The 20,537-nt window shown below is 38.6% G+C and overlaps 2 protein-coding genes across 2 annotated transcripts; one reads left to right on the top strand and one right to left on the bottom strand.

The window, feature by feature from the left end:
• Positions 1-75: 75 nt before the first annotated feature.
• Positions 76-5,782, top strand: ppid (peptidylprolyl isomerase D). Its single transcript, XM_017417516.3, has 10 exons — positions 76-243; positions 1,237-1,377; positions 1,685-1,791; positions 2,051-2,239; positions 2,424-2,546; positions 3,008-3,114; positions 3,439-3,586; positions 3,928-4,014; positions 4,615-4,657; positions 5,326-5,782. The coding sequence occupies exons 1-10, from the start codon at positions 159-161 to the stop codon at positions 5,412-5,414; spliced, it is 1,119 nt and encodes a 372-aa protein (XP_017273005.1). The 5' UTR covers positions 76-158; the 3' UTR covers positions 5,415-5,782.
• etfdh (electron transfer flavoprotein dehydrogenase) lies at positions 5,773-18,616 on the bottom strand. Its single transcript, XM_017417515.3, has 13 exons — positions 18,356-18,616; positions 17,586-17,744; positions 16,376-16,605; positions 15,953-16,034; positions 15,365-15,483; positions 13,426-13,503; positions 12,463-12,609; positions 11,988-12,128; positions 11,108-11,251; positions 10,104-10,272; positions 8,734-8,916; positions 7,950-8,171; positions 5,773-6,343 (listed from the first exon to the last, which is right to left on the bottom strand). The coding sequence occupies exons 1-13, from the start codon at positions 18,384-18,386 to the stop codon at positions 6,180-6,182; spliced, it is 1,869 nt and encodes a 622-aa protein (XP_017273004.1). The 5' UTR covers positions 18,387-18,616; the 3' UTR covers positions 5,773-6,179.
• Positions 18,617-20,537: the final 1,921 nt, after the last annotated feature.

Below are 20,537 nucleotides of genomic sequence, written 5' to 3'. Positions count from 1 at the left end.
TACGGTGACGCTGTAAAATGGAGCTGTCGCCCTTTGAGTTTTATTTTGAAGTTTTACACCGGAAGTCGTGAGCTGTTCATTCATAACGCCGAGCCTGCTCCACCGATCGTGTTTTAGCTAGCGTTAGCTGGAACAAGAGAAGATTTTTCTATTTAAAAATGTCTCACCCAACACCGTCCGCAAAACCTTCAAACCCCGAGAACCCCCGCGTCTTTTTCGATGTTGACATTGATGAAGAAAGAGGTCAGGACAATTTAAATTAAATGACATTTTTCAGCTACCTCAGCAGTTAGCTAACTGAGTTAGCTCTGTTAGCACAGTGACTTTAACGCCCTGGTAGCATTCTCCAGTGACATCTAGAAGCTCATTTACACATTAATCCAAAAGAAGTCCCTTATTAAAATAAAACAGATGTGTTAAACGGAATATATATGTGAATGTTGATTAAGAAAATAACATGAGCTGATGTAAGTCAGAGCTTGTTATACATAACCACGTGTAGTTGTTACTAATAATAGTCAAGCTAAAACAAAAATAGGATTTGTTTTGTTTTAATTCTGCTACAAAACAAAATAATGTCAGCTGCTATGAAAACTCGTCCATTAAACTTTACAATAACACAAAAATTATTATTCATTGCAATTTATTCATTTAACAAAAGCTGAGACAAATTGCAGCAGCAGTGAATTGAACTATTCTCAGTTTCCATTAAATGTAAAAAGGACAAACAGTTGGGTTGTGTGAACATATTTTCAGGGAGAAACCACATCCATAATTATCTCAAGAGAAGTAATTGTTGCTTCTCATAAATCCAAGAAGGGTTATGAGGCCATTCTGAATCAATTTATACCATAAGAAATATTATTTGATAAGACAGTTTCGATTCTTCCTAGCAGCAGATGCGTGAGCGAGTTCACCCTGTGTCGCTGTGTAAAGCTCAGAGGAATTACAAAACCTAGGAGCTATTTTTCAGACTCCACAAGCCTCAGTTTGTTTGTTAAAGTTCATGGCCAGATTTTGAGAAAGATTGGACGTGTGTGGCTTCTTTGGAATAGCAGAAAATATGAAGACTTCTGAAACAATGAACCTTAAGATCTGATGAAGACAAAATACACAAATATATTTTTATAATGCTCCTGAATGTCTGTGTTCTGCTTGTTTTTAGGCAGCTTAAGTGTATAAATTGGCAGTAGTGTTTTCCTGTAAATTTTTCTGTTTTCTATTTTCTGTCCTCAGCTGGCCGAATCGTTCTGGAGCTGTTTGCCAATATCACCCCCAAGACTGCGGAAAACTTCAGAGCGCTCTGCACCGGGGAAAAAGGCATCGGAAAACTGACAGGGAAGCCGTTGCACTTCAAGGGATGCCCGTTCCACAGAAGTAAATAGCCATAAACCTTTCACTTAGTTTGTTGAGATGACAACCTTGAAGCGTCACATTGGAGTTGTTTTAAAACTTTCCGAGTTTATAATTATGGCTTCAAAAACTTGTAAAGCAAATGTTTCCACAGAAAAGTGAAATTGATTACAACAGTTTCCAAAAATGAGCATTTGAACACAGCTGATGAATATTACAAAATAAAAAGCTGCTTGTTTATGCAAAATGTGCTTAAGCTGTAATGAGACTGCATGGTTTGTCGTTCATCGTGGTTTTGGCTTATATTTGTCTTTAAATTTGTCTTCGGCAGTCATCAAGAAGTTCATGATCCAGGGAGGAGATTTCTCTAACCACAATGGCACTGGGGGCGAGAGCATCTACGGGGAAAAGTTTGAGGATGAAAACTTTCACTACAAGGTAAACTATGAACCACTGAAACAGACGGATTCATCTACAGCAGGTTTTACAGTGGGGGAGGTTTAAACACCTAAATATAAAGTTGACTTTAAAAGGCTGAATATCACTAACCAGTGTAGCTGAGTACCCTGGAATGACGTATTTGTCATGTTAGTACTTGAGGTAAATATCTAAAGAGGCAAACCAAATTAAATTGGAATCCCTTCTGTTAATGCTAACGAAAATGTCTCCGCTCTGAATATTTTTCTCCCTTACGTAGCACGACAAAGTGGGTCTGCTAAGCATGGCCAACGCCGGGCCGAACACCAACGGTTCGCAGTTCTTCATCACTACTGTCTCAACGCCACACCTGGATGGAAAACACGTGGTCTTTGGACAAGTGTTAAAAGGAATGGGGATTGTAAAAATGCTGGAGTCCATTGAAACCAATGACGATGTGCCTGTGAAGGTAAATCCTCTTTAAACCTGCTGAGTTTCAATTTAAAATGAGCTTGAGTTCATAACCTTCAGCCTCTAAGCATTTATTATACTGTTAGCTGACATCATACTTTGATGGAAAATACTCGCATTAGTTCTGTGATCAATTTCTGAGCTGCAAACGGGATTTTTCTTTAACATTTCTGCCTTTTCAGCCTTGTGTCGTAGCTGACTGCGGCGAGCATAAGGACGGGGACAGCTGGGGCTCGGCACCAAGTGATGAAACCGGAGATGCCCACCCAGACTTCCCCGAGGACTCCGACATCAACTTTAAAGATGTAAGAATCAGGGAGGTCTTTGATCTGAGAGGACATGGGTGTACTCTGGCAGATAGCATCAGTCAGCTCCGCGAGGAGCCTTTTCTGGAAACAAGCTTGTTTGTTGCCTTATGCAGAGTCAGCCGAGAGGACAGATACAAATTTTATTACGAAGTTCAAGGATGGATTTAGACTGGGAAACACTGGAGGCAGAAGGAACAGCTGCTAAATAAGTTCAAGCACACTGTCCCCTGAAAATTTACTTTGAAATAAAGTAACCTAGTCTGCATAACTTGTTTATCTCACAAATGTTCCTGCTCAGAAGATTCTGTTGGTTGATCATAAAGTCTCCTTACTGTCCAAACTGAAACTAACAAAAACCACATGTATTTTATTTAATTGGTCCTGACCAGGTTCATCTGAGGAATGAAGAACAAGTTTTCCAGGGGAAACATGTAACAAGTTTCCTTTAAATCTTTCAGGTCGACAAAGTTCTGTCAGTCGCCGAAGATGTGAAGAATATTGGAAACGTCCTTTTTAAGAACCAAGACTGGAAAGCTGCAGTCAACAAATACAGTAAAGCCCTCAGGTAGGTTAAAGCGTCCCGGGGTTTGTGCTTTACTTCCAGCCACAGTCTTCCTCAGAGAGAAGAGAAGGGAGAATTTGAGCTGCACTCTTTGAAAGCGACCGTGAAATGAAGGATTTCATCTGCTTACACTTCCAAAGTGTTTAAAAAAGTTATTGTTGCAAGAACCATTTAGTTTAATGTTCAGGCAAACACATACATGTAATTAATAGAAAATATATTTTTTTTAACAACCAAAACAAGCACATTTAAACTACAGAAGAATCTTATTTTTTGTACTTTATCAACAGATAATGATTTTCTCTTTTACATTTCGCATTAATTCAGGTACTTGGAGATGAGTGGAGAGCAACTGGAGGAGGAGGAGGAGGCCCAGAAGAAGCTGGAGCCCACAGCACTCAGCTGCTTCCTGAACACAGCTGCTTGTAAACTGAGGATGCAGCTGTGGCAGGAAGCTCTGGACAGCTGCAACGAGGTGACATGAGTCGAACTGTTGGGGTGGCCCTGCAGTGTGACTTGTTGTTTCTGAACTCCCATAAATCTACATCATCAGGCTTGTGACTGTTATCACTCACTGTTTGACAATATTTACTACAAACAGTTAATTTATCATTCCTTTAAACCACACATTTAAATACGGTGCAACAGCTTCTAATCACATAAAGAGGATAAAATCAGCCTCATAGGTAGCATTTACATGCAGATGCATTTATTCTTGCCTGCACTGACTTTGCCTGGTCAGTTAGAGGATTTTAAAGACCATTTTAAAATTCATCAACTAACAAAAGATCATTGAAAATGTCGTTTCTGTTGCAGGCTCTTGAACTGAACCAAACAAACACTAAAGCACTTTTCCGAAGAGCCCAGGCCTGGCAGGGACTGAAGGACTACGACAAAGCCATGGTAACTATTAAAGTATCATTGCAAGGTCAGGAAGACCTGACAGAAAAAATAAAATCTTAATCCACACAGTATTTTTCTCATATCGATGGTTAATGTGTCCTTAAACTAAAAGTTGAGTAGAATTTGTGACAACACAAGTGTTTGTTTACCTGCAGAAACAGCCGAAGTGACTGAAAACAAACTCACTGCTGTAGCTGAAGTTTTACAAAACCTGTGTTTGAATGCTGAGCTCCACCTCCCTGCTTGATCCCCCACCTTTAGTCTTGAGTTGTCTTACTCCTTTCTCTTTTCTGTGGTTTTTGGCGGATTCACCCGAGCGCTTTGTTTACATTAACTGTGGACCTGCATTTCAGAGTTGTATTCAGTATATATCTGGAAAAATTACCTAAGTAAACTCGTTCAAACGGCACCATCTGATATAGTTCAGGATAACTCTTATGTTCAGATTCATACTTTAATTTAAAAGAAAATGAGGAGAAATTGGAGACAGAAACAAATAGCTGCTTAAAATGTGTTATTTGTTGTGTCTTTAAGTAAAATGAGTAGAAAACCCTGTTGTAAAATAAAAAATAATCCACATTATTTTGTTCCTCTTTACAGTCTGATCTAAAAAAAGCTCAGGAAGTTGCTCCAGAAGATAAAGGTGAGATCTTCAGTTTTATTGTTTTAGTCAACCTTGTATTTCATTATTATTCAGAATAATGTACATCTTTTAAATTAAGATAGGAAACTGTAAAGTCTATTTTTATTTTTTTATTGGAGAAAAAAAAAACAATCAATTCAGTTTGTTTATATGGCCCCAAATCACAACAAAAGTGATCTCGGGGCTCTGTACAAAGAAAAAGAACAAATCTAAATCCTAAATTCAGTCAATTTGTTCCCGTTATAACACACTGACACACTTTATTAGAAAACGCCCCTCAGTAAGAAGTTACCCAAGGAGCAGAGATCATTTCTGAAAGGTTTAATGATGAATCAGTTAATAACAGGACACCTTCTGCAGCTGGTTCTTACGCCTCCTGGTGTGTGCAGATCTTCTGCCCGTCTGAAGCATTTTTCCTCCTTTTCAGTGTTGCACTTTTGATATTTTTAGGCAGCAGTTTTGTGGCTGCAGGCTAAAAGATAAAGAGCTATCAGTGAGCTTCACGCTGTCTATGCACTTTAAGAAGCATCTTTACATAATATTCAGCGTGCAGGGGCTAAAAACAAATTTTAAAATTTCCCTATATTAAGTAAAATCGTGACTCACTAACCCTTCTGCTGGAAAAAGGAAATTAAAATCTGTTTTTTTAAAACTCTCTGTCTTGACAGCCATCACCAATGAGATGAAGAAAGTCCATCATAAAATCCAGGAAGAGAAGGAGAGAGAGAAGAAGATCTATGCCAAAATGTTTGCGTGAATGTTTGAGATCGTTATGCAATGAATTATCCGAAGTTACCTCTGCAGTGGAATCCACAGTCATAGGAAAACGCGCTGCGTTTCCACCCGATACCTTTCTGTTTTCATATGAGGGAATAAGAGTCTTAATTTGACCTGACTTTCCAAAGTGTTCTCACTGTGAGTAGTTGAGTTTTAGTCTGATTCTGCTGCTGATGAACTGGATAAACACTGGCCTTCGTTCTGGAGTTTTAAAAGCCGAGAAGCAAAGTAAAGTTGTGTATGTTGAGTCACGTCACGGTTGAAGTTTTGATACCTTGGAGCTCATACAGTACATCCATTTCCTTATTTATGTTTTTACAGGTCAATAAAACAAAGAATAACCATCAAGTGCTCTTTATTAATTACCGTTTTTATGTTACATGCTGTTAAAATGTGTCACCATAAATGGTTTAAACCTTTTAACAGCTTGCCTAATTTTACATTATTGACATGAACTATTAACTACTGCTGTTGGTCAAGTTTTCCTCTTAAAATAAAAAAAACACTCTTTGACAAATTAAAATGCCCCCACAGAGGTAATGCACAAGCTGACAGTTCGATTCGACTTTCACATGGTCCTGTAGTTTACACGGCTTTCAAATCTCAAGCTTGAGAAAAACACTTTAAATTAAAAGATAATTCCTGTACCCCCAAACAGCTATGTGGCACATACTCTGAACAGTACTGTAGAATCCTTCAAGACAAGTGGTAGGGGAAAAAAAACAAAACAAAACTGCAGAAAAGGTCACATTCCATTGTAAGCAGGTCCACCGCCTCCCTCAGGAACCACCCAGTTAATGTTCTGGCTCGGATCTTTGATGTCGCAGGTCTTGCAGTGGACACAGTTCTGAGCATTAATCTGTAATCTCATCCCATCTCCTGTTTCCACGGGAACGTACTCGTAGACACCTGGAAGGGTGGATGTGTGACAGTTAGAGAATGACTGAGCCCCAGTGTCAGATATCTGGTAAAGACAAACTTTAGGCTGTCAGCGGTTACATTTAACTGGTAATAGCAGATATACCGTATTCTCCGGACTATAAAGTGAACTTAAAAGCCTTCAATTTTCTCAAAAAAACGACAGTGCGCCTTATATATGTAAGTCAAAATGTTTTAGTACGACTTTGGTAAACTACAAAGCCGCTCCGCTTGCAGCATTAAGCTCAGTTATAGTCGCGTACGGCGAGCGGTGGAGGCGTTTATACTCGACGCTTACGTTGGTGCAGTATTCTCTGAAAAGACGGGGCTGTTTTGTTTCGCTTAATGCACCTTACATATGACAAAAATTAATAAATGGACCATTTATCGACAGTGCGTCTTATAATCCAGAGTGCCCTGTAGTGTGGAAAATATGGTAATAGTTGCCTAAATTTCAGATTAGCTGGCATATTTATAGAAATCATGATGAAGTTCTTTTGTATCTCAAAAAGTAGTAGCTGCTCCGTCTTTAGAGCCTGACTGAGTTCGTGGTTGATCAATGCTTCGGGAGACGCAGCTTTAATTTTCAGAAAATGATCACGACTTTCATTTTCCCCCCAGACATATAAATTTAACTGTTGCCAGACCAGACATCTGATTTCTTAAGGGTTTTTCTAAAATGCTGTACACAATGAGCCACTGATTGCAAATTAAAATGCCGAGACTTCTCATGCTTAATAAGAACACTGGCCACAAACGAACATTGACTTTGAGGCAGACGTTTAGCTTTAGTTGATGGTGAGCTGATCAGGAAACAGACTACAATAGATTTTATCTACTTCTGTAGTTAATTAAGCTTGTATTAAGTATACTGAAAACCTTCACAGGACAATAAGTTTTGATTGACTCAAAGTTTCTGATATGTTGATGATGGCAGCTTAGAAAGTGTTGCAAAGAATACAATCTTTCCAAATGAGGATTAGTCTTTTTATCACAAATATAACTTGTAAAAAATACAAAAGCCCCGATAATTCACATCATTTCCATAGTTTGAAACTTAAAGTCTTCAGTTAGTTTGATAATTAGTGGGTTTAACAGAACCCAGAATCAGGAAACGCTGCGTGCTGATAAGCAGAAACACGGCCATCTTGTTTGATAAATTACAATCCTTTAGTTTTAACATCAGCGACAACCTGCTGGTTTTATTCACACAGAAAGGAAAATTGGAATAAAAACAATTTAATTTGATTTAGATAAAACAGCTTTTCGTGTATTTTTATGAATTATTTTAAGACCAGTTAAAATCCTTTTGTTTTCACATGTCTGGCTAAAAATGTTTTTATACACAACAGTAGTTTTTTTTTTTTCTTTTAGTAGAAGATTGTCTGCAAAATTAGTTTCAAAATGATCATTTTTAAAATTGTGACAGAATAATCTGTTCATTATTTTCTATCTGCCTTGAAAACAAACATCCTGTAATTGGTTATTTACCCCGTTCCACTTTAGAGTAAACATGGCAGTGATTCTGCTCCTGATAAAAGCACAGCCTTCGTTTTGTTAGAATAATACGAGCAGAAGATCAGCGTGACGGTGTTACCTGCAGGGCAGAAGCGCTGCTCGGGTCCATCATAAACAGCCAGGTTCTTGGCGACCGGGACGCTGTCGTCCTTTAAGGTCAGATGAGGCGGCTGGTCCCCCTCGTGGTTGGTGCCACTCAGGGCCACGGAGGACAGCAGGTCAAAGCTAATCTTGCCGTCAGGTTTGGGGTACTCGATGGGTGTACAGTCTTTAGCCGGTTTCAGATGGTGCGCATCCATACCTGCCACACACGGAGCACAGCTGGTTAGGAAATGTTTGACTTTTTCTCCCCGCTACCCTAAGATAAACTCAGAGGTCACCTAAAGATAAAACACTGGAATTTTCTGGCCACTACTGATCTGAGTCAACAGATAAACTAAACTCCGTTGACTGTACATGTTACATCCTTTATACATGCAGCCGACATCATAGAAGCTTTACTTGGCTGTGCAAATACAAACGATCACATTCAAGCATTAAAACCTTCTACGTTCTTCAGACCAGAGGTTCCCAGCCCTGGTCCTGGAGGAACATTAGCCTGCATGTTTTCATTGTTTCCCTGCTAATCTGCAGGTCTTCAAGTTAATCCCTCACTCATTCAAAGCAGGAAACAACCAGGGTTGGGAATCACTGCTTTCAGCCTCCAGTTTTATTGCCTTTTCTTCACTGATAGTGACCAAACATGAGGTGCCTAATAATAAATATTAATTGTTTTTGTCTGTGATCAGTTTCCTCCCTGCAGTTAACACTTTGTTGCTATTGATAGACGAAATAAAAAAAACAAACAATTGTACAACGATTACCCTGGTGTCTGAGTGTCCACGGCTCTTTTCCTCGCAGGATCCAGTAGAAAATCCCGGTGTAAATCATGCCACCGTACAGGCCAAGGGGATTGTGGAAGGAGGGTCTGATGTTCCTCACAGAGTACAGCTCTTTCCACACCCACGAGTTCTTCAAGTTCTCACCGTACTCCGGCACATGAAGCCCTAAAAGGATCGAATCAGATAACAAACGAAGGAACTAGTAATTCTCTTTTGTCCTGCAGCTTTTTCTTTATTCCTTTTTAACTCAGACCTCTCTAAAGCCTGGTGGTATGTTAACCTTTGTCAAGATACATAGGGGTTAACCTTGTTTCAATCTTGTAAAAAATGCTTGTTTATTGCAGAGGTTTCATCTTACACACACACACACACAGCACCAGGTAAAAGCTGATGCAACAAAACGGGAGCTTTACAGCAAATAACTTCAGATCCTTGCACATAAATTAGCATCTTCCACAAATGTGCAGCTTGATTAGAAGATTAGAGGCAACATACTAAATTTGCTGACTAACACTTAATGAACAAACAAGTCATGAATCTTTGAAACAGTTTGGACTGAAATGTATTGACCCTGGAGTTATTTGATTGATCCACCTGCAGCACAAAGCACTGTGCCCGTTTGACCCCTGCTAAGTCCTCACCTGATGTGTAAAACTCAAGTCTTTTGACTTTCAGTAGTTGTAATTCAACCTCAAGCTCTTAACTGAACATAACTATGCAGATTGAAAGTTAAAAGCCCTAATATGTAGGAAAAAGAAAGCAAAAAACGTAAATAAAAATACCAGTAAACAGCCAAAACCTTGTGTAAAATGTTGCTGAGGCATCTACTTGGAGGCAAACTAACCAGAACCGGGTTGTCTCAGTAGAACTTTGCATTGAAAGAAGGAGCAGAGAGTAAATTAGTGCCACAGAACCTCATCTGCAATCAGAACAAAATGAGAGTAAAATGTGGATCTAGCAGGAGAGGATTATTTTTCATTCTGTCTGTGCATCCAATCTGTTCTCAGCTGATGCAGCAGATCATGGTGACGGGTGATTCTTGGATGGTTTATGCTCCAATAACGTAGGAAAATGTCTCTTAGTCTTATTAAAGTGCTGTTTGAGTCAGTATTTAAAGGAGTGTATTGTTGTTAAGGCAAATTCAGTATCTTGGGACTATTTGACAGGAGTAGCAGTAACCTTTTCCTGCAACCTCATTTTAAACTTTAACATTTTGCGTTCATGGCGTGTTGGTAAGTTTGTACGGTTCTGAATTTAACTGAGCAGGACGTCATCGAGCTGCAGCCCCTGATAGAGTGAAGGACACGACGCACGGAACGGCTCCTGATTGGTAGAGAGTCTAAATCCCGTACCTGCCGTCTCTGAATCCGGGTTCTCTGCGGTCACCTTCGGGAAGACGGCCTCAGCAGCCAGAATGCCGCTCTTCATAGCCGTGTGCGTCCCTTTGATCTTCGGCACGTTCATGAAACCGGGGCTGCAGCCAATCAGCAACCCCCCGGGAAAAGTCAGCTTTGGGATAGACTGAAGCAGACGACGACAAAACAGTTTATACATTTTAAATGTTTCCCTTTCTTTACACTCAGCTGCGTTTCGAGTACGAATGAGACTCAGAGCAGAAATACCACAATGTTACAGTATTCAACCCAAAACGACAGCAAAAAGGTTTTGTCTTTAGCATCTTATTAAAAGGCATTTAAATTGTAGACACAGTATGACATTGTGACTTTTTAAACACCTTAGTATACCTTGAAACCAGTAATCGACCCAGTTTTAATTAAATGTCCAATATTTACCTCCATCTGGATGTTAGACAGCTGCTAGATCTACTTATCTCTGCGAACGGTGCTATATTTAACTTACCACTGATGATAAACTTTTTCTACAGACATGAACTATTTGAAATGTAGCTTCAGCTTCACAGACTGTTGGATTTCATAGTTTTTAATAATAATAATAATAATCCTGATAACAGATTAAAAACTTTAACCAATCCCTTTACAGCCTTACATTTGATAAATACATAATAATACACTGGAACATTTAAATAAACATCTTTAATTGTCTTTTTCATTTGAAGCAAGAATTCTAATTTGTTTGCTCATTAAATTTACCTAAATTAATAATTCTGCTGCTGGCTTTAATAAAGTATAAAAGAAAACAAAATAATAAGCCCCAGAGTGGTAACTTGTTATTTTAATTATCTTAATGTATCCCTAATGACCCAGCTGAATTTATTCTCCACCAAAATTTAAATTAGTCGAGTTTAGACGTTATTAGTTTGATATAATACAAAGTGTTGTTAACAAAAACAAAAGAGGAGTGGTGAGTTTACACAGATTTTATCTGATGCACAAACCTGAAATCCTCCCTCGTTTAAGGCTCTGGCTCCATAAGCAATCCTCTGGCCTCCCTCCAGAGTAGAAGCGACAAAGGGGTGGTGTTTCCAGCGCTGAAACTCCTTGAAAGGACTCAGGTAAGGGTTTGAGTAGTCCAGACCAACCTGGGATGAGAGAGTGAATGAAGAAGTGCCAACCTGTGGTTATTTTCCTACACGAACCAATGAAACTGCAGTTCTCAAACATTAAAGGGAACGGTTTTTGTGAACACACAGGTTTTTTTTATGTTTCAGCCTTGCATTTTTTAGGAGCCCCAAAATGATATGTTTTGAAAACAGGTTTCAGGGTGACAAAAATCTTAAAGCGCCATCTGTTCATTTTCGTGTAGACAGTCAAAACAGAACCTTTTGAAACTGGTGACATCATAGTCCCACCTCTAATGTAACCTATGACCTGAGAGCATCCTCTTATTGTTTACATTTCAAACCCAGCGTGTAAGCTTTATGCACACGCTCTGTGCCTTGTTTCCTGTTGTTACAGCGCCACATACAGGCTTGGCATGGTTACCGCAGCGTTTTAGGTTGTTTTTTGCGTTTCTGTGTGGACGAGGCTTTATTCTTCTGATTCTGGGTAGTAAAAGGTCTGAACATTGTAAATACCATCTAAGGTGGGATTAAATTAGCGCCCAGATGCTCTTGATATAAAGAACAAAATGGTAGAAGATATTAGGCGTTACTGATCTCTCTTTTGCCCAAAGCTGGTAGATTAATCCTTCAGATCAAATAAATGAACATCTGTAACAAATTTGAAGGCTTCTCCTCAAATTTCCTGAAGTTGTACATTTAGGAAAAACCCCTCTAGATGTATTTTCCTAATTATCTTGATAATGAAACTACTCACCACAAAGCCTAAGGCGACGAGGGGCTCTCCTTCGTTGAGGTGATACAGGAAGGAGCCTCCATACGAGTGTCTGTTCAGGGGCCAACCCACAGAATGCTCCGTTCTGCCGGGCCTCCATTTCTTCTCATCAATCACCCACAGCTACAATAAAATGGCGAGCGCAGAAATGTTAAAGCATGAAAAGACAGTTCAATGACTTTATGAGATTTTTCCAGATCATGGGAGTTATCATCTTCATCGCTGCTGCTGATAAAACTCTTATCTGGAGAAACTCAGGCATGAATCATCCAAAACAGGGTCAAGGTGTAGCACATTATATTTAGTCAGAAACATTTACTTTATGCATTTTAAATATAATGGTTTTTATACCAGCAGCTCATCAAAATACACCATTCAAACTCATTAAAGAAAACCAGACAGAAACTTTAAAGTCCCAACAGTGAGAGCCAGTGTTTCTGCAGTAAATGTTAATTACCTCCTTAAGGCCAATGGCATAAGTCTGGGGATCGCAGTTCTCACGCAGGTTGAATTGCTTATAAAGCTGCTTAGCTAAGTGGCCATGACAGCCTTCTCCAAACAACGTGACTTTAGCGTGAAGCTCCATTCCTCGCTCAAAAACATCCTGAAACAGAAAAAACGTCACATAAAGATAAAATGGAAATAAATGAAAAGGAAAAAGCAACCCAGAAGACAGGTTTTTGCAAGCAAACACAGTTTTACTTTAATGCATAGATAGAAATCATCTTTGGTCACTCCTCATTTCTGTAGGATTGTTCACAGGGAGCCAGAGTGATCTTGAGCATTTCTACTCCAGCTTTCCTGAAGGTCTTTCAGAGTTATTCTTTGCATTTCAGCTGCTCCTTCCCTCATGTTTTCTTTAGTTATAATACTAGACCTTATGGAATTGCGTGAACAGCAAGCGGTCCTTTCAGCAGCTCTCTGGGAATCGCTTTTTACACGCTGAAGGGTGTAATTTTTGACATTTTAGATGCAATCTTGGAAATGGAAATAAATTGTGTGCTATGGACACACAATTGTCACGTAATATTCTTTGCTAAAGACGACAACAGTGGTTCATCCTTTGAGTAAAAAAAAAACTTGAAAGCCTTCAGAAAGCCTGACTCTGTTTCTATTTAAAATGATAAAATCTTTCTCCCTGGAAGGTGAATTTAAATGGATGATTTTACCTGATGTGCCATGTTGTGTGTCAACACAGAAATGTAGATTTTAGGCACATATGAATTAAATAATTCAATTATACATCAAAACTGATGATTGTGCTTTTCTTTCCTTTATTTCTTAATTGTATAAAACTGCTGTATCCTAACCAATCGGAGCATATATGTCCTGAAGTTTAAACATATATGACAGAACACAAAACAGCTCAAAAGCATAACAAAAAGGATCTTCTATATTAAAGGAACTTTCGGTGTGTTACCTTTGGCGAGCCATCCTTGGCGATGCCAACATCATTAGTGGCTATCCCTTTTACACTTCCATCCTCGTGAAATAAAACCTGAGAATAAAGCAGATAATGATTAACACCTGAGGCATGAAGGTGACTGAACATTTTAATTAAAATTCAACATGTCTGCTGCCAGACAAGGACACTATCAGCCAATATTTGCCAGTCCCAATAAATGACATCTGTGTGCATTTACAGTTCAGTTTAGACATGTTTGCGTAGTGATGTAAATATTGTTTTTTCTGCTGCACGCAAAATTAATTTAAAGCAACAGTTTTATGATGAATTTACGTTTAAAGTGTACACTGTCTGCTTTGAGAGGATCTGCAAAGCAACAGAGTTTGAAATGATTGTTTGTCACAACAGTATATTGAGTCCACTCTTTTGAAAACTAACAATATAAGAAATGACTAAAACATCAAATTCGAAGATGTCTCGAAGGAATGAGCTGGACCTTTTTGGAGGCTTTGGCAGCTCTGTACTTCAAACTGCCTTCAGTTTATTTGTAGGTCTTTCTCAGGCTTTAGTTTTTTCCTGAGAGTTAACAGATTATGATCAAATAACTGAAGCTGTCAGTGCAGAGAGGACCCCACCTCTTTGACTTCAAAATCTCCTGAGTTGCTTTCATAGCACGCTTTGAACCGCAATCCATCTGAGCAGAGGACTGTCGTCCAATCAGCTTTCATGAATTTGGTTGATTCTGACAGGAAATCCCTTCACAATTCATCTGAGGGCTTCTGTCAAACAATCAAGTAAGTGTAGTGACTGAGCGGCACATGGAAGCCGTCCTGATCCATCCCATCATTCTGCCTCATCAATCAGGTTTTATGCTTTAGGTCAAGGGTCGTTTCAAAGCTTCCCCATGCTTTCATCTTCCTGTATTCTGGTTAATCTTGATTTTTGTATGTAATTTTTTGCAAATATCTGTCCAGGCTGTTTGCCTTCAGGTGAACCTTTTGCAGTTATAGTTAAATTTTCTAGATTTTGCTCTAATTTTTGTCTTTATGGCAGACATAATGAACAACTTCCTCCCAAAATGGATTTTTCCCTTGGCTGCATTTTGTATTTATCTTTTTAATGAAGAGAATCGAGCCGTTGTTGTTTTTATTATGTTTGTCAGCTCATCAATGCAATCCTTATTTTCTCTGAATATAACAAACTTTTAGTTTGGCTTCTCTTAATGTTCCCGTCATCTCTCTTCCTAACACGTTTTAGTTTTTTTTCAAACCTCAAGATGGTTTGTAGTTTCACTAAACATGTTGAACATTTAAATGGTAAACTTGGAATAAACTCCAAACTAATTATTTGTTTACTTGATTAAAAAAAAAAAAATAAATAATAAGTTTGAGTCACATTCACAATATATATTAAATAAATACAACCTTTAAACCCTAAACTAATAACAGTCTGCACTTTTAGGCCATAACTGAAACACTGATGCATCCTTTTACAGTCAGCTGGACGATGATTTGGCTCGAAGTGATGAGGAGCGGTTAAGGAAGAGATTTCTTCTGAAAGGAAGAATAAAGCAGTTGCCAACGGGGGGAGCTGCCACCTTTAATCATGGCTGAGTTGTCACAGCGATGTTTGTTTTTTGTCATTTACATAAACTTGTAATAGAGACATCAAAAATACCACGAATCACCTGCTGGTTAACATGGAGCCTGTAATTAATCATATTCAGCAGGTTTACTGGCTGTACTCATTACATTTGGACCTCAGCATCCGTCCTGTGGGAGAAGCAGACATACGCCGGTCCTGCTCGCCGGATCTGAGAGGGGCATTTGGCTGATACGTCGCTTGAAACGAAGTGAAAACTCCGTCTACCAGGTGACCCTGTCTGTCAGCTGGGCTGCAAAAGGAGCGCAGCCACTGGAACTGAATTATGTTTGAAATCTGAAACATGTCTGACCTCAGCTGCAGCATAACCAGGGTAAAGCTCCACTCCGAGCTCCTCAGCTTGCTCCCCCAGCCAACGCACAAAGTTCCCCAGCCTGACAATGTAGTTACCATGATTCCTCATGGGCAGGCCTACAGACAGCAAAACAAATCATGTCACTGGGGTCGAGTCACTGAGGAATATTCTTGCGTTTTATCAACTAAATTGACCACTTGTTCCAAACCCTTGAGACCGGATGTTCTCAGAGCAAAACCAAATATTCTCTTTTTGTCGAGGGACTCGGCTCTGATGTGATAATAAATAAACCTTAAAGTCAGCAATGTCCCACTGAAGAGTAATTCATTTGTACACATCATCTTAGGTACACAATATAAAATATAACTTGAACTGAAAATCCTTTCTGTTCGTTTTAAACATCTTACTTTTCTACCTGCCTGAAGCCTTTTATTGTTCTACAATAAAGAACACGCTAATGGTAACAAAAACCCGACTGACTCCAAATAAATATAAATAAAGTCTTTTTTCTGTCACCCAATTCCTGTGATATACAAAAGGAAGAGTAAATCATTTTTATTAAAGAAGAATGAAACGGGCTTTTACCTGGTAATATGGGGACTGGGATTCTGTGTTTTTCTGTCAAAATGCTGAACACGTCTTCTGTCACTGGAGTTTTTAGAGGTGCCTGGAGAAGGAAGAAAGTAAATAAAACTTGTGTTTTTAAGAGATACATTTAAAATATTTATTTTGTTTAATGATGCTATAATTATAAACTCTCTACCAATTTTAGACACCTTCTAATGTTAGCAGAAATTATTTATTTATAAAACATACAGTGTAAATTGTACATGTCTTCACAGGCTGATACAATATTAATGATATGCACATATATTATTTACAATATGTTGCTGTGGTAAATATAAAATTGCTAATTTATAGGCAAAAAAAGCAATATGTTACAGAAGGGACAGTCACAATAACAACCTGAAACTATAACCTGGTTACAAGAAATACTGAGACACTTGCCCCTCGTTCCTTCCAGTCGGGAAGGAGCTCGTTGAGGGCACTGAGCTCTAAACAGGCTCCTGACAGAGTGTGGGCTCCGATCTGAGGGGCTTTCTCCACGACGCACACTCGCAGCTCCTTCTGGTGTTCATTGGCTAGCTGTTTAAGACGAATGGCTGCTGAAAGACCAGCAGGGCCTCCACCGACAATCACCACATCGGCCTCATCAGCAAACCTCTCCATTTCGACAGCTACGAGAAAAACAAAAAACAAAAACATAAAATATTAGGAAGACCTAATAAAAGTTTGTATTTAAGAGAGAAATGAAACAGAGTTTAACTGCAGAAAAAGTGTCACAAACTATCACTGCAAGAAAACGTGCCTAAGGGACACCAACTTTGTGAGAAGAAAAAAGAAATATTTATTTTTGACAAATACATAAAATTTAATTTTATAGCTTTAGCATTAATTTCTCCCCTTTGCCTCAGTCTATTTAACTTTTTAACAGTGACTGATTGCATCAAAGATGCCAATACAAAGTTTAGAAAGAAAATGTTTTATTTCTAAAGTGTTGCTACAGTTCCCATTGGAACTAGATATTCATTGTTTTTTTTATGTTACCTATCAGGGGTCTCAATGTCAGGAGTGGTCTGCGTATACCTTTACATAAAACCTTGAATCTAGTTCCTGGAGCAGCGAAACTCCCATTTTTTTTAGGCTGATCAGTCATCATTTATTAGTGGCTGAAAATATAATGTCTCCAGTCTTTATCTGTTTGAACTTAAGTGTGGAAAATAAATAAATAAATAAAACCTATCTTTACCAGGGGGCCATCCTGACACTTTTCAGGTCCGGTCCCGCTGGTTGCCAGTGTCCAGTAAGTGTCCCTGTCCCAAAGTCACAATCCTCAGAGTTTGAACCGTCTAATTTGCATAATAGTGACTTAGCCCTAAAACCGCTCATTCTGAAATGAGCTCAAAACAGGCAGAACTGATCAAAAACTCAATATCTGAGAATGATTTTGTGTAGTAAATGTAATGAACATGACTTGTTTAATGAAACATAACTTGTGACTGCATACCTTTGAGAGACCAAATTACATTTTTATAGAGCAGCTGACCATCCCTTGTCACAAAGCAGCTCTAAGTACAAACACGTCAGTTCCCTTCAGTTTACATCCCATCCCATCATAAATCTGACGTTCACATTGTATTCACACAGGCTCTCTTACCTTCCCATCTTGGATCTTTGTCTCGAGGATGGATGGTGTAGTGGGTGGTGATGCGGGGTGTTGACACTGAGGAGCATGTCCTCCTGTGGACCTTTGTGTACAGCTGAGGGGCAGCATGCTCTGTCTGTAATGTTGTCAAAGCCCTGATACATCTGTGCACTGCAAGACAGAAAACAGACCCCAGTAAGGACCAGTTCTAGCAGGTCTCATCCACCTTTGCAAGGCTTGAGCTCGGCTAAACTGAGTCTAAAACATACTTTAAAATCCTCACTGTGCAATAAATAAAACAGCTGAGCTAAATCAGGATAAGCAAATCGCTAAAAGTGACAAAAGAGGCATAAAGAAGCAAAGCTGCACAACAAGCTAACAGCTGTCTAGTTGCAAACATAAGCTAACTTTTTTTTTTTCACTGATCCCATAAAGCATGTTTTTTTTAATAAAACGGTGAATAACTTTAATATCAATGAAAATCCATAGAAAATAACAGGGCAGAAAATAAAATGGTAGTTTGGTTCATAATTCTTAAGATTAAAACATTTCCAGTGACCCACAACACTGATTCAACTTTCACCTACATTAGCTTAAAGCTAGCAAGCATGCTAACGTTAGCATTTGTATCAAAAACATTGCAAGGCAGGGAATAAACAAAACGCTTAAAACTTTTCTAAAACCACTAAAGTAAGCATTGAATTCAGCACTTCTATTTAAAATAAGTAGTGGTCAAGTTTCTCTCTAAGCCACTGTGTTAACTAACGAGTTAGCTGCCTCACCTTTACATGAGTATCTGCTGGCTGGAAACATCCTCTGTCCGCTACAGCAAATTCATCCGGAGAAAAGCGGCTTCTCTGTTAAAGTAAGGCAAAAAGAAAAGCTGCTGTGCGCCGACTTCGTTGCTGGTTCGAAGCTTACGAAACTCGCCCACTAAGCAAACAAGTGGTGACCGCAGATACTTCACAAAATACGCCTCAAAACACAGACATAAGGGGTGAGTCCGAAGTCACGCTGCTAACGTTTACAAAACTAACCCGTCGACGCGCATGCGCGGGGTTGTATATTTCACGGCCACATTTAAAAATCGGTGAAGTCAGAGAATAGTTTTTGAACGGTGTTCCTTTCACTATCTAGTGTTACTAGAACGCAGTATGGAAGTTCTTTAGCGTAGTGTAAAGTAAGCTACAGTGTTCCTGAGTGTATTTTCTTTTACACAGTACTGTGCAAATGTTTTAAACTCGGTCTTTTATACTTTGTTTTCGAGAAACCAGATTTTCTTATCACCATTTAAAGTGGTCTTGATCAACATTTTCTTCAGGCTTAATTGAGAAATTTCTTTTAGACTTTACCTGCTTTTTAAAATTTATTTATTTATTTATTGACTGCTCCTGTACTTGACCATGACATATTGTTAAGTTTGCTTCAAAATAAAGAACAAAAGAGGTAGTAGCCCAAAAACACAGCAGGTTAACATGAGATGTCTGGTGATCTAAGATCCAATTTAAAGCTAGATATTAGGTTGTCAATTATGTTCAGAAAACACTGATTGTTTTGGGACTTTTTATGTTTGAGCTAGTCATAGGTCAGAGTTAGGTAGCTTAACAATCATTTAATACCATACCTGAATGGTCAGGACTAAAAATTAAAGCAAAAACAGACAAAGTTCAAAGAAAAGTCTGGCTTCTTGGAAGCAAAAATACCATACAAAGAAATAAGGGATGACTCAAGACTTTTTCCACAGCCACATTTAAAAGTGATGTTTATTGGAATGATCTGTTAGGACAGATTAATTTCTTAAATTACATATTTTCTTCTTAAAATCTCACTGAATCGGCATCTGAATGAGCTCTAACATATTGAACAAAATCTTTGTTTAAACTTTTGTCATTATCTGTGTGGAGTTACCTTTGTCTGTCTGTTAGCAAAATATCTCACGACTTTCAGAAAAGAATCACTGGATGTACATTTTGGATGCAAGATGGCTGTCATAGCTATTCAGTATTAGCCAACACATAAATATCAATATCTCTGTCAATTTATTTGCTAAAAATCTAAAATATGATGTGATAATAGATGAGCGTTATTCCCAACTCTGCAGTCTTTCAACATGAAATGATCTCAGTTTAAAACACTGTAATGCCAGATTCTCTTCAGTTTTTTAATGTTTTTTTTCCTTCAGAATCATCAGTGATGCCTTCCCAAACACTGGAGCCTCTCATGACATGTTTCTGGAGCGATGCAGCTCAGTACTAGGGCACGAGCCCCACGAGGCTCGGCAACATCTGCGTTCTAATAAAAAGTTCTCCATATAACTCGCATTATATGCTCAAAACTGTGATGAGAGAATGGTTTGAAACTTTTAAAGCCTTTTCATGTAAATAAATAAGTTTTGCAGAATTATCAGCTTAAACAAACAAACAAAAAAAAAGTATTTTTTAGGGTCATGGCTATTTTAGTTTTTCTTTTACCTTTGAGGAAATGTGGTTATCAGCACCCATATTCTTATCTCTAAAGCTCTATCAGACTATGACTGACCTATTTCTTGTTTTTCCTGTGTGTTCATCTGCTTGCAGTGTTAGCAAAATATCTCATGAAACACTGGACGATTTTTAATACATATCTCAGAAACTAATGAATGCATGAACATCTACAACTGATTGACTGTTGAAGTCAACATAATTAAAGATGGCTGCCCAAACTATGTGACTTTAATAGCTGTAACTCAGCCAATGTTACAGATATTGCAGTAAAGTTTGATGTGGCAGTAGCTGAGAGTTATCTTCAACACATCCTCCAACTGCTGACAGATCTCATGAAATGCACAATGACATTTACAAGGTTTGACCAAAACGGCTGCAACTCTGTCGTTTCTCATAAGTTGATTTTGGTTTAAAACTCTGGGCGACATGCATTCCTTCAGGCCTTCAGTTTACATGAAGCTGTCTCAGTTTCACACCGTCC

Source organism: Kryptolebias marmoratus, linkage group LG9, assembly GCF_001649575.2.
Source record: "Kryptolebias marmoratus isolate JLee-2015 linkage group LG9, ASM164957v2, whole genome shotgun sequence".
NCBI classification, from domain to species: Eukaryota; Metazoa; Chordata; class Actinopteri; order Cyprinodontiformes; family Rivulidae; genus Kryptolebias; species Kryptolebias marmoratus.
This window is presented reverse-complemented; position numbering and strand designations above follow the sequence as displayed.

Bases quoted from the DNA above. Each gene is read 5' to 3' on its own strand.
- etfdh (XM_017417515.3), bottom strand. From the start codon at position 18,386: ATGTTTCCAGCCAGCAGATACTCATGTAAAG. The intron at 16,606-17,585 runs GTAAGAGAGCCT...TTTTTCTCGTAG, and splicing joins CAAAGATCCAAGATGGGAAG to CTGTCGAAATGGAGAGGTTT. The intron at 11,252-11,987 runs GTGAGTAGTTTC...CTCTCATCCCAG, and splicing joins TCGTCGCCTTAGGCTTTGTG to GTTGGTCTGGACTACTCAAA.
- ppid (XM_017417516.3), top strand. From the start codon at position 159: ATGTCTCACCCAACACCGTCCGCAAAACCTTCAAACCCCGAGAACCCC. The intron at 1,378-1,684 runs GTAAATAGCCAT...TGTCTTCGGCAG, and splicing joins GGGATGCCCGTTCCACAGAA to TCATCAAGAAGTTCATGATC. The intron at 2,547-3,007 runs GTAAGAATCAGG...TAAATCTTTCAG, and splicing joins CCGACATCAACTTTAAAGAT to GTCGACAAAGTTCTGTCAGT.